The sequence below is a fragment of the Ipomoea triloba genome, chromosome 1 (genome assembly GCF_003576645.1).
Source record: "Ipomoea triloba cultivar NCNSP0323 chromosome 1, ASM357664v1".
Lineage (NCBI taxonomy): Eukaryota > Viridiplantae > Streptophyta > Magnoliopsida > Solanales > Convolvulaceae > Ipomoea > Ipomoea triloba.
The window spans coordinates 6,725,603-6,740,112 of NC_044916.1; the positions used below are offsets into that span (position 1 = coordinate 6,725,603).

Sequence of the window (14,510 nt, forward strand, 5' to 3'; positions counted from 1 at the left end):
GTGTTTTAAAAGACAGTTTACTACTGACTCACAAGTCAACAATTGCCTCCACTAAGGCTCGAATCCATTCCCATCATCCATGTGAGAGTGTTAATCGGAATACCGGATGCCACTTGACCACAAGGTCTTTGGCATATAGCTATAAGATTTGATTACCCATTCAATTAAAAATCTCATTCCCTAATTAAAAATGGGTATCACTCCATCTTATTGGTAATCTAATTTTTAAGTTTGGATTAGTACTTTTAGATTTTTGTTTTGATTTTTTTTGTTCATATTTATGCTTTGAATGTCATTATATATAGGATCAATTGTTTTGATTTTTCGTGTTTTTTTTTTGTATTTTATCAATATTGGTAATCATTTCAATTCCACCCAACTACCAAATATGCAAAAAACTTTAACCAAAAGCCATTACTATTACCAAATACTCTGTATTTGATTTATATTCCGATTCTAATTTCCTTGTGAGAACCAAACACACCCTAAGATTGATGATTATGAAATATGAATACATTTTAATTTGAATTGTAGTTTATTTCCACTAGATATATGTAGATTTGTTTTGTCACATTAAAACAAATTAATTCAATCAAACATGTCAAAATATCATTTCATGTATTTTATTATACCCATCATATTATTTGATAGAATATTTTTATGTCAATATATATTCTTCTTTGTTTCATTCAACTCTCTGATATTTTTATTAAAGAAAATTAAATTTTAATAAAAATTTCAATATATTTTTTAATGCGCAAGATATTTTTCTTCTCATGTATAGATTAATTACAAAAATTAAATTCATAATAAAATGGAGGAATATTTACTTCACATGCTAATGCATGCCTTCCCACATTTTTTTTTCTTTTATAACGCAAAAGGAGTGTCGTCCACGCTCTCATGTGGCGTGTGGCAGTGACACCGCGTATATTTCCCCATTTTCGTATATCGCTCCAAGTACTGTCTGTCTACTCATTGCCTTCCTCAATACGTTCCTTTCTCTCTCTCTCTCTCTCTCTCTCCCCCCTTTCTGTTCTCTCTCTGAAAGTCGAGTCGCCATGAAAGTATCAGAGGAGAAGCTCAAAGAGCCGGTTGATCTCGTTGTATCAAGCACCGAAGTACTACTGTCCCTCCTTGATTCCATTACTGAAACTCAAAGCTTCAAGGGAAAATGGTCTCTGATGAGAACGAAGCTCTCGGGGCTTCAGACTCACCTCTCTGAGCTTTCCTCCGCGGCGGCGAATGACAATCCTCTCTCGGCGGACCTTCTCCGGTCGCTCTCCGCCGCGCTTTCCGACGGGATATCTCTCTCGGCTCGCTGCCATAACCCTAACCCTCCCGGCGGGAAGCTGAAGACGCAGAACGACATCGACTCCTTGTCCGCGAAAATCGATAGCCTGAGCAGAGACCTCGAGGTTTTGATAAAGAGCGGGGTTCTCTGCGAAAACGGCGCCGTTTCGGGGAGTAGTTATTCGAAGAGGGAGACGATTAGGGCGGAGACGAGGAATCTGATCACTCGGCTCCAGATCGGGACCACTGAGTCGAAGAACTCGGTGCTCGACTCGCTCCTACGGCTCTTGCAGGAAGACGATAAGAACGTGTTGATTGCGGTGGCGCAGGGAGTGGTTCCGGTGCTCGTCACCCTACTCGATTCCACCTCCTCCCCGGAGATTAAGGAGAAAACCGTTACCGCCTTGGCGAAAATCTCAACCGTCGATTCCAGCAAGCACGTCTTGGTAGCCGAGGGATTGAGTCTCCTCCACAACCTCCTCCGTGTCCTCGAGTCCTGCAGCGTTACGGCCAAGGAAAATTCCTGTATTGCCCTCCAGGTACTGTGCCACAGCAAGGAGAACGCCAGGGCCATCGGGTGCAGAGGAGGAATTTCATCTTTGCTACAGATTTGCCAAACCGGCACGCCCAATTGCCAGGCGGTGGCCGCCGCCGTCCTCAAGAGCTTAGCCGTGTTCGGAGAAATCAAGGACGATTTCATCGAAGAAAACGCGATAATGATCCTCCTGCACCTCTCAAATTCAGGCACGACCTCTGCTCAGGAGAACGCGATCGGGTGTTTATGCAATTTAGTGAACGGAGACGATAATCTCAAGATAATCGTAGCTAGAGAAGGAGGAATCGAGAGCCTCAAGAATTTCTGGGACTCATCTCCTTCGATTCAGAGCCTCGAAGCTCCCGTTGAAATGGTGAGAGCCCTAGCTTCGTGCCCGTTAATCGCCGATTTCTTAGTGGAGCACGAATTCCTGACCCGCATTGCATCCGTTCTCAACTGCGGGGTTCTAGGCGTCCGAATAGCCGCCGCGAGAGCGGTCTCCGACCTAGGGTCCACCGCCAGAACCCGAAAGGAATTGGGCGAAATCGGATCCATCCCGGCGCTAGTGGCAATGCTGGACGGCAAGGCGGTGGAGGAGAAAGACGCCGCCGCGAAAGCCCTCTCAAATCTCATGGCTTACGCCGGAAACCACAGGATTTTCAAGAACGAAGAGAGGGGAATTCCGAGCGTTGTTCAGCTCCTAGACCCGATCCTCCATAATCTGGACAAAAAGGCTCCGATATCGATCTTGAACGCCGTGGTGGAGTCCAAGACTTGCCGGAAAACAATGGTGGCTGCCGGAGCCGTCGCGCATCTGCAGAAACTGGTGGAGATGGAAGTAGATGGCGCCAAGAAGCTCTTGCACCGTCTCTGTCATGGCAAGTTATGGGGAATTTTTAGCAGACCCTGACAGACAACTAGGAACACTGTTAATCTCTGTATCTAGGATAATATATTTATTTAATTGCCTTTTTTTTTCTTGAATTTGTAATTTTGCTTTCTTTTATAGATTGTCGTAGAAAAAAAAAACAAAAACAATTATAATAAATAGATGCTTGTGTATAAATGTTGAATCATGGAAGTATACATCAAAATTAAAGGTTGAAAACTATGTTACATAGTTATGGAAATTGTCCCTTCCAGCCTTGCCATAATTCATGATTTCATGTCTTTGGTTTGTTGTGTATTATCGAGTGACATAAATATAATAGTTAAAGAAATTGAAACTCTGAAAATTAATGATCTTGTATTCTCACATTTGACATGTTGTACAAAATTCACCACATAAGGGAGGCGGACAACTCATGTATTGAAGTAGTTAGGAATTTCACAAAGTAATAAAGTAAGAATAATTATGAGATTTTGTTTAATTAATTACAATGTGCGAGCTTATAGTATTTGATGTAAATGAAAACAAAGGTGAGATTAGGAGCATTTAATCTTTGGATTTGCCGAAATAATTGGCCTCTCAATCAAGTCTTGGGTAGTTGGGTGTTAAAGCTGTCGCTGTCCAACATGAAAAGTACATTTAAACGGTTTTATGAATATGAAAAAGGAATAGGTCAGAAAATTGAGGGTTGACCGTTGACCTCCACATTTTACCTCTATAAGTTAATGTATTAGATTCTCCTGAGACGATACGATAAAAATGACAAAAGTACATGTACGATTCACATTTATCTAATTTACCAAACACCACTATTTTATCTTTACATTAAAAAATTGAATCAATATAATTATTCACTAATTGATTAAATAAAATACAATAAACTCTAAAAAGAAAAGACATTAAAACAGTGATCAATGTATTAACCATGCTTCGCTGTTCACATATACTTTTGATGGATTTTTTTTTTTAAATACTCATAGTATTTTATGAAGTACAGGGTATCTGTTCTATACTTTCTTAGACATTTTACGCCCAAAGAATCTAAACTCTTATTACCACCCTAGATTTCGAACCTATAATGACACATTTAGAATGATAACTGAAATATCATCACACTATATGGTAGTTATCACTTTTTATGAAACTTAATTGAATAAGAATGGCTAGGTACCATTTCTAATTAAATCCTGATATGACGAGTTTACGGATGCTATAATTAGATTTAGAAATTAAAAATATTTATTCGAGCTGGATTTTAATTTATAAGATAAACTGGTATCCAATTATATATATTTATATTATAGTATTATTATTATTGTTGTTGTTATTATTATTATTGTTAATTAGAGTGTATAATTTTTATAAAATATGATAAAAATCAGTTTTATAATAATTCTTTTATTTTTATTTTATTAAAATCTCTCAAACAAGTTTAGTATATTATGGATAGTGATAAACGAGTTTAAAATAGATATGCGTAATGTTTAGTTCGAATGGATTCTAGAAATTATATGAGTAATTCAATTTGGGTAATGTTAAATAGACAAATACCCACCTTGTTGCTCCCTCTCAACTTAAACACAATGGAACAATCGTAACCAAGTTGGTCATGTTGTTAACTTGATATTAACAAAGTTTCGAGTTTGACTTATCGTATGAACAATTTAGCTTATTAATCTTCTTGATTTGAATCGGCTTTCCTCGTCACTCAAAAAAAAAAAAAAAAAGACGCTTAAACACAAGTGTGTGGATTGGGGGAGGGGGAGGGGGAGGGTTGGGGGCAGAGAAAGGGTAAGAGGTTATTAAATCAACCACCTTACTTGTTCTAACAAATTTACCACTTGCCCTAAACTTCAGGTGGGTAAAGAATTTCAAAACTTGCATCTTGTCAAATTCATGTACCCACTATGAATACTTCATCGGATATTATAAACTAATAATAATAATTATCATTTCATTGTCATTGTCATTGCATATAAGACTCTAACTTCAATTTTATATAGGGAAAATGACACATTTTCGCCCTATGTTATGTGCATGTAGCACTTTTTCCCCCTGTATTATTAAAGTGGTTGTTTTAAATGTTAAATTGACATTTTTACCCTTAAAAATAATTATTCATTTATTTTTCTTCTCCAACAAATTATTACTTATATGTATGGATGATCACGATCCAGTTCGAACCTAACCAAACACTGTAGCAGTCATACCGAAATAGTATGGACGGTTCTGGTTACGATTCAGAACCGAAAAAAATAAAATTAAATAATTATTGAACCGTGAATCGTGAACCGGTACTGAACCACAGTCATATATAGTGAAAATGATCAAACACTTATTTTGATAAATCGGTACGGTTCGATTACAATTTCGATTTTGAACCGTCAATCAAAACTTATTTATTTTTTTTAATTTTCTTATGCCAAGGACCTTGTGGTCCAGTGGCATCAAACCCTTCCCTTTATACGGGAGGCGGTGGGTTTGAGCCTCAGTGGAGGCAGTACCAATAATTGGTTGTGAACAAATACTGCATTGTAATAGAGTTAGTAGTATTCAATTTTTTTTTTTAAAAAATAGTCTAAATTCATCAATTATTTTATTTTATTTTTTCGGTTTTGAATCGTAACTGTAACTACCGTCCATACTATTTAAGTTTAATTGCTACAGTGTTCGATTAGGTTCGTATCAAACCGTGATCTTCCATACATATTAGTAATAATTGGTTGGAGAATAAAAATAAATGAAATAATTATTTTTAAGGGCAAAAATGTCAATTTAACATTACAGGGGAGAAAATTACCACTTTTAAAATAACTGAGAGGAAAAAACTGTCACTTTAATAACACAGGGGAGAAAAGTGCTATATGCACATAACATAGGGGGAAATAGTGCCATTTTCCCTTTTATATAAGAATAAAGTTTTTTAAAGACAAATATTATTAATGTGGACAGACACAGAATTTACAATGCATTTAATTCAGCTTTCTGTTCTTTTTAATTTTTCCTTTTTAAAAAAAATTCAGTTTTTATTTCTTTAATTTTTTCTGTCATACTCCCCATTTCCAAATATAATGTATAAATACACACCTATAAGGGCATAATCAAATGAGAACATGATCCTCCGATCCGGTAAAAAGTGAAGAACGAGGGTTGATCTCCACTGCTCATCAAAGTTTATTAATGATTGAGAGTTTTAGTAAAAAACACGATGTCAATTTTATAATTATTGAAAACTTTAAATTTCTAATATTTATAAAACTAACCCGCATATTTTCTCCTCAATTTTAAGCAATCATCAACTGTTGATCTACCTAGATGGATGGATTTTTAAGGGGAGCAACAAAATATAAAAATATAAGTAATTTTATTGGTCCAGATGATCATGAGAAATATGATAAATTCTAATAATGACAATCTTGAAGATTGTACCATATCCCTTCTCTACACATTTCGAAACAGTACGTAACTTTACTTTAAGCCATGTAAAACTTGAAGATTGTTATCTTCAGGGGAAAAACGGGAGAGTACATTTACATGAATCAATCTTGAAGATTCGATCTTACTCAATTCAAAATCCTGAAGATTATAATCAATCCTGAAGATTGAGTCTTAATCAATCCTGGAGATTGGGTCTTAATCAATCTTGAAGATAACGTCTTAAAAGAACTAACAGTTGTACATTTTGCAACATACGAATACATGCATACCATGTACTCTTTTTCTCACTAGATTTTTTCCACATGGTTTTTCTAGTGTGGTTTTAACGAGGCATGGGTATGACATAGTAATGTCAATGGGGAAAGGTAGCAAATAAAAACTTAAATAGACAAACCCCAAAATTCTGAGGATTATATGTTAGGAAATATTACTACGAAAATAATATTTCTGGAAAGTAACAAGCACAAAAATACAAAAAGATTTTTCTAGAGGGTGGTTAGCTTGAGTCGTATACTCACTACACTATGCTTAAAACCTTTGCTTAAAACCTTATTTGCTACCTCCCTTGGTGCAAGGAGCGTTGTAACCTAAGTTTTTCAGGATAAAACAAGCTACGACTTCAAGTTTCTATGAAACCCGGCAAACTAGAACAAGACTTTTATCACGACTTCTCCTCATTTTTAAGCAATCATCAATCGTTGATTTACCTAGATAGATGGATTAGATCAGTCATCACTTTTAACATGAGAGCATGTTTTTACTTGAAAATGTATTCTCACCTGAACCTCCCATATATATACATGGTAGCCTACATACTAGGCAAATTATGCTATGGACCCAGGTCCACCTTGCAAGGTAGACCTATGTTCAAAACGCGTGTCTGAAATAACAGTGCCGTCATTGGCACCATTTCCTCAACCAATGATTTTTATTTTATTTATTTATTTTTTTTGTGAATATAGAGTTCAAAATTGTGAATATAGATTCAAAATTTGTGTTATATTGTTGAATATAGATTCAAAAATTGTGTTATATTATTGAATATATAGTTTTGTAATTGTGAATAAAGAGTTCTTCAATTGTGAATATAGAGTTATGAATTGTGAATATAGAGTTCTGTAATTGCAAATATAATGTTCAAAAATTGTGAATATAGAGTTTTGCAATTGTGAATATTGAGTTATGTACTTTTGTATATTGAGATCTAAAATTGTGAATATTCAATTCTAAAATTGTGAATATATAGATTTCAAAAATTATGAATACAGAGGAACAAATCTGAAGACAAACGGCAAGTTAAGGGCAAGGAAAGAAGGAAGCAATTATTTAATTCAGACGGCGTTGTTTTAAAGCAAAACAACGCCGTTTTGGACTCAGGTCCATGGCATAACAACTGTACATACTGATGATTGCTTTCTCCTGCATAGGGGTGAAAATAGGCTAAGCTTCCTATCAAGGGGCCGATAACTTGGCCTATTTTGGGCCTACCTAGACCTAGCCTATTTAGTAAAGATGCCAGACCTAGGCCTATTTTAAAACCTATTTAACTAAATAAGTCTAGGCATATATGTTTAAAGATTAGCTTATAGGCCTACAGGCTTGGTTGGTGTGTGTGTGTGTGTGTGTGTGGAAGGGTTCAAGTGCGGAGAAGAGTTCTCGTTTGATTGTGTGGTGATAAATAATGTTTGTGAAAGGGGACAATAATATCAAGTGGTGCGATAATGTATGTGTGGTGGATCGGGTCGATTCGAATATTCAAAATTTTGAGTTTACTTTTTTGCTTTTGTTTTTGTTTGTTTGTTTGTTTGTTTTTTTTTTTTTTTTGTGTGTTTTGTTTTAATTCGGATGATAGGAATAATATTAATGGATGATAATGAGTAAAATAATATCAATTACTTAAACCCTAATAGGATATAGTTGAGAGTCGAGTTTGAAACGAGTTTGGGTAGTTGTGAAATTCTCGTGCTCGATACTCAAATGGGTATGTGTCTGTGTACGAGCATGTGCCATGCACGCATTAAATTGGTTTTGAGTACTATATAAGTAGTGTCAAACGGGTTTAGAATGAGTATGGACACTATTCATTTTCGTTAATATAGTTCTAAATGTATTATGATTCAAATTTAAAAATGACTAAACAGAAAAATAACTACATATTTGCATGTCATTTTTAATAACATGGGTATGTAGAGTAAAAATATAAAATGTCATATGTAGTTATAGTGGTAAATATATAGATCATATGAATAATAGTGGTGATGTTAAGATGAGTAGATATATGTGGTGGTAGAGGTATATTGATAGATGGTTGGGTAGGTGATATGAGTAGATAGATAAGTGAAATTTGTATGTGATAATAATAATAGTGATTATAAATAAAGTTATGCATGATTTTATATTTGAATTGGAAAATTCTGTAAAGAAAAAAGAGATTGTTTTTCCAAATCCTTTGCTAAATTGAAAAAAAAAATGAAAAAACACTTTTCCATATGTAAAAATAGAAATAGAAAACAGTGCCAAAAAATAGATTTTTATTTTATGTTTTTCATTTTTCCAATAAAAAAATAAAAAAATTCCAGAAACTATTAATGGGGAATAAATTTATTTGATTTTTTATTAGTTAAAATGTTAATATTATATTATATTATATTATATTTCAAGGTGTATTGAAGTTGTAAGGATAGTCAGAAAATAGTGAACAAATTGTAAATACGATACAATTGAAGTATGACTCGTTTTCAAAAGTGAAATGGTATTGCAAGAATAAACAAAGTCTTAACATTAATGGACAATAATTATCACATCAAAAAGTATAAAATATAGAATTGAAATGTACAATATAATGCAAATCTAAATCATTGCAATCAAAAGTATATTTGAATAACAATGCCAAAACGCTAAGCTACCAGCAACGAGGAGGGGGAGGGATATGATGAGAAAATGTATAATGTATGAAAATTGAAACTTTTTAAACTGAAGACTTATGGTTAAATAAAAAGAGATCTGTATCATCTCGTTTGCACTTTCCGTGACATGTTGTTTAACTATTGATTATTTACTCTCTTTTTTTCCTTGTTTTTTTTTTAATTTTTATATATTTAACATACTAATGAATATAAATCATGTAACAAAAATATATACTTTTTAAAAGTACCTATTGATTTTTTAATTGTTAAAATAATTCACAAAAAATATCACAATCAAATATTTTCAAGGATTACATCACTATCGCTGTCGAATTATACTCTCTGTGCATTTCATTTTCCAATCAAGTGCACAAAAATAAGTGGCAGGAATGGGGCATAGCCTCCTGCGTCGTTTATTTGGGCAAATTATTATTCTCTACTTCACAATCTATTTATTAACAGGTCCCAGCAATTAACGTCCACTACACTATGGTTAGTTAATGGTGACATATATTTTAGTTGCTCTCACGGATTTTTTCCATAATACGAGTTTAGTCGAGTTGTATTGTAATACTTATATTGATAAATGTAATAATTTTATATTTTAATACGAAAATATTACATTTCTCATAAAAAAAATATTACATTTTTCCTTATAACTAATGTTGGCAGGTGTTTGTTACTTATAAGGAAAAATGTAATACTTTTGAAGAAAATTGTAATATATACTTTAAAATATAAGTAATAAACATTTTATTCCCTATTAGTATTTCATTTTTCCGTATAAGTATTACATTTGATCTTGATCTGACCTGACACATGGACAAGAATCCGTGAGACGGTCCCACACAAGATTTTGTCATTTTATTTTAATCATTCACCAATCGTAACGTGTCACATCTTTTTAAAAAGGAAAAAGTGTCAAATAGGCCACTGAACTTATGGCTTTTGTACAATTGGGCCATTGAACTTAAACATTGTGCAATTCAGCCATCAAACAAGCAAAATTTGTGCAATTGAACCATTTTTACAATAATTTTCTTATAAAATCCAATTATATTACTAACGTATATGTATTAAGAGTGGCATTTTCTTCTACCATGCTAGTTGGGAGTCAATATTGAAATGTTTTTAACTCAAATTGAATTAAAAAATTTTAGAAAAATGTCCTAATTGCACATATTTTACTTGTTTGATGGTTGAATTGCACACTTTTTAAGTTCAATGGTCTAATTGCACATAAGCGATAAGTTTAGTGGCCTATTTGACACTTTTTTCTTTTTAAAATTAAATTTAGAAATGGGCTTTGGAGTAGCTAGTTTTTATTAGATTGGAAATCATGAGATATGTGGATTTTATATTTATTGGTTATCCATAAAATCGATTGATGGATACCCAATCCCAGGAACCTAGTCAATGCCACTAGGCAGTCAGACTCTGTAAGTGGTTAGCCCTCCGAGTAGCTGCGGGGCAAGAAGCTAGATTGGCGCCCTAGAGATGTTAGAAGCTCTAAACCATCTTTTACGCCCTACCCTGGAATGTGAGGGTAACTAGCCTGCCGACCAGTAGCAAGTAGTCAACCAGCCGGCCATCACCCAGTTAGAAGTGCTGAGTAGTCCAGTTGGTCGGTACCGCTCACTGTCTAGTCGGGCGCAAGTGGTCGGGGAGTAAGGAGACTAGCGGGACGAAGAGCCTAGGGGCATGAAGAGCAGTATCTTGGTATTTGAGGGTGAGATTTCCTTCTCTACCATTAGGAAAGGAATCCTATAACTTAGGAAACAAATCCCAAATTTCTAAAGGCTAAACTTGTTACGGAGTAATTTTTTTCTTTCCTTTCTTCAATCAATTTTGTATGTATAAATATCCATAGGGTCACATTATAAAGGGCCACAACTACTATTGTCTAAAAAGATAGAAAGACCACCACTTTCTAGCCGAAAAGGGGAGCTCCAACGCAATCTACATCTCTCTAGAGAAAAACAAACTACTTACAATATAATAGATTTTGGCTTGACACCGCTCAAAAAGGCCCGTGATTTTCACCATTTGATTTCCACGTTAAAAATATTATGGCCCTGTTTGGTAAAATAGTTAGCCTATCAGCCAATTTTGACTTATTTAACCACGGTTAACTATTTGATTTGGTTAAAAAATCAATATAAGTGCTTGGTTAATCAACTTTTTTTAACTCCAAAATGCTAAAATTCAAAAAGTTACTCAAAACAACTTTTTCAATTAGCTTTTTGAGAAAAGAAATTATACAAAACAATTATCAGCTAACAGCTAATTTACCAAACACCTTTTTACAATCAGCTAATATTATCAACTAATTATACCCTCTAACCCAAACAGCTAACGGTCATTTACCAAACAGAGCCTATATTTTTATTTAATCTTTTCACCTATTTGTTGTTATCATTCATTCAATTAATCATGTTGGCCCGCCGAATGACTACCCGTGATAACCAGAAAACCAACATCGATCAATCTTGTTATGACTTATGAGTTAATTGGATAATATAATTATATATAATTGTTATAATTGACAGATTTTAACAAATTTAATGTAATTATTTCAAGATACCATTTTTTATTATTATTTGAATTTGTCAAATTTTGAGTTTGTTGTCTAAGATGGGTGATGGAGTGAATATAATATAATTATGCAGTTGAATGGTAGGAGTTTAATTAATTAACCTACAAACACATTATTTCTCATATAAACAGCTTTGGATGAATCTATATAACTGGGCCAGGTGTAGTCACCTCACCGACTTCATAACCCACATATTAATATTTATACTTTTTTTTTCTTTTTTTTGGCGCCAGAAATGGGTGGTCGTTGCCTCGCTGGCGACCACCACCAGCAGCAACTGCTGGTGACCACCACTGTCGGCAGCCGTCGGCGGTGGTCAAAGTTTGGTGGAAATTAAAATCTTAATTTAAATGGATTGTTATTGACTCACAATTTTCTTGATATTTTTTTAAGACTTATATTTATAAAATATATTCTTATTCTTATTCTTATTATTATTTTACTTTTTTATGGTGCGAATATTCTTCTTCTTATATATTATTATAAGTATAAGAACTCTATTTTTAGTGTGTAAAAACTACATATATTTAGGCCCACAAGGCAGAAGCTAGCCGCAGTAAGCATTCTCATACTTGTATTTGTTGTGTTTGTCAGTTTGTGTGCGGTCCAAGTCTATGTTTTCTTTTTTCTTCAATTGTGTGTTCATCCATGCTTTTGCCTAATAATAATAATAGTTTTTTACTGAAAATTATTACACTTCATAGAGAAGTATTATTTTTTCTTTAACAAATATTTAAAACTTGGCTGTAAAATATTAAATTTTCACTTAAATGTATTATTTTTCACTAAAAATTACTACTTAAAAAATATTTACAAGTTTGTTGAAAAGTATTACATTTTTTTATTAAAAATTATTACTTTTTCCTTGAAAAGTAGTATAACATGCTTGCTAAAATGGTATTGCATTTTCATTAAAAAATTCCAACAATCAAATTACTATATGATGTATACTATAATATTCCAAAAAAATATTACTATATTATGTTAATATATGTAATTAAATTATCCATATGATAATCTATACTATATATAAAAAAAATATCCTCCTCCAAATATTTCCCGCCCAAACGTAAGGGCATTTTAGTAATATGGTAATTATTATGATAAAATAATACTCTGCCTTTTGAAAACTTTAAATTATTTAAACATTAAAAATATTAATTAAATTTTTTTAATAATAATTGCAATTAATTCATGCAAATATGGAGGAGGAAGAAAAAATTAAATATGATATGGTGAAAATGAATATAGTTAATGTATAAAAGTATAATTGCACATATATTAGTGTAATTGAGTAATAATAATTGGCTAATAATGATAATGGTAATTAAGCTAAATATTGGTCGTTTAATTTATTTTTATAATAATTATAATTAAATTATTTCTCATTTTCCCATATTTATTTTAGTAATAATATAATATAATTATATAAATCATATTACATATCGATCTTTTAAAGATAATTGTAGACAAATAAGTCATATATTATTCAATTAATTGAGTAATACTTTTGCACTAATCTTATAATCAAATAAATGTACACGTCCAATATTAGGATTTTTTATAACTTCATCTTTATTTTTATTATCTAAATATATAATAAAAAATTTATCCGTACACCGCACAGATAATTGGACAATTATTATTTGCTCTAATTCAAGAAAGGAAAACATCAGAAAACATAATCTATCCAACCAATTTCATCAATTGCATTTATATAATATTCGATGTTATAATTTATATAATTGTATATCGATCCAAATATTCTAAAATTATTATAACAAATCCATCCCGTGCAACGCACATGCATAAATACTAATTTATTTTAAAATATTAGTTTTTGATTAAAAAGTGTTACTTTTTCTTATTACATATTCGCTAAAAGTATTAGTCTTTGATAGAATGTATTACATTAACATTGAAAAGTATTACTTTAAGAAAAAGTATAAAAGTGGTAGGTATTATTATAAAACATTAATTTTTTTTAGTGCTATTAATTCTATTATAAGGTAGTATATGTTTATCTATTGCAGTCTAAAGAATGAATATAATACACACCACTGGGTACGAATAAAAACATTAGTTTATTACATTAAAAACATTAAACTTTTGTTTTTAAAAATAAAAATTATACGTATTAATTTATATTTGTATTCCTGATGAATGGAGCAATATTTTCTTAAAAGGTGGTAATTTTTTATAATAAGAAAATGACAAAAAAAAAAAAAATTGGGGTGAAAAGTGATTACAACAAAAATGCCATTATTTGATCACATTTTTAGATTTCAGACTATGGCCTGTCTTCCATTCCTTTACAATACTATGTGGGATGGTCTCCATTCTTGAGGGGATGAGGGAAACCTACCGTCATTATTCAAGGGTATACGGTAAGTACATCAATTATCGTACATCAACTTAGATTGTTCATAGCTGACTAGTTTAAACTAAGAAGGCCAATAGGTTGCTTGATCAACTTGATCGGAATTGCACCATGATTTTAATATAATTTAATAAGTTTTAAGACAATTCAGAGAGATAAATTGCATTACGGAAATTTATGCGATGAGCTAGAGTACAAGAATTATATTCCACCTATTTACCTATCCCGAGCTACACACATGTAACTAAAGCCCTTTGCACCCTGTGGCCTGTTATGATATGAAGGTTTGCATACTGGTTTCCATGACTAATAACTTTTGCATGTCATACAAATCATATTCCTCTTGGAAATTTGCTCTCTACAAATTGATTCCACCAACAAAATAATACTCCGCAGCATTCAAAAGACAGTTAACCTCACAGTAATCCACTGCATCTTTATTGAATAACCAATGTAATTAATATAAACAAAAA

General features: G+C 32.5%; 1 protein-coding gene across 1 annotated transcript; it reads left to right on the forward strand.

The window, feature by feature from the left end:
• Positions 1–972: 972 nt before the first annotated feature.
• LOC115998757 lies at positions 973–2,952 on the forward strand. Its single transcript, XM_031238413.1, has one exon. The coding sequence runs from the start codon at positions 1,062–1,064 to the stop codon at positions 2,736–2,738; it is 1,677 nt and encodes a 558-aa protein (XP_031094273.1). The 5' UTR covers positions 973–1,061; the 3' UTR covers positions 2,739–2,952.
• The last annotated feature ends 11,558 nt before the right edge of the window (positions 2,953–14,510 follow it).

Bases quoted from the DNA above. Each gene is read 5' to 3' on its own strand.
- LOC115998757 (XM_031238413.1), top strand. From the start codon at position 1,062: ATGAAAGTATCAGAGGAGAAGCTCAAAGAGCCGGTTGATCTCGTTGTA.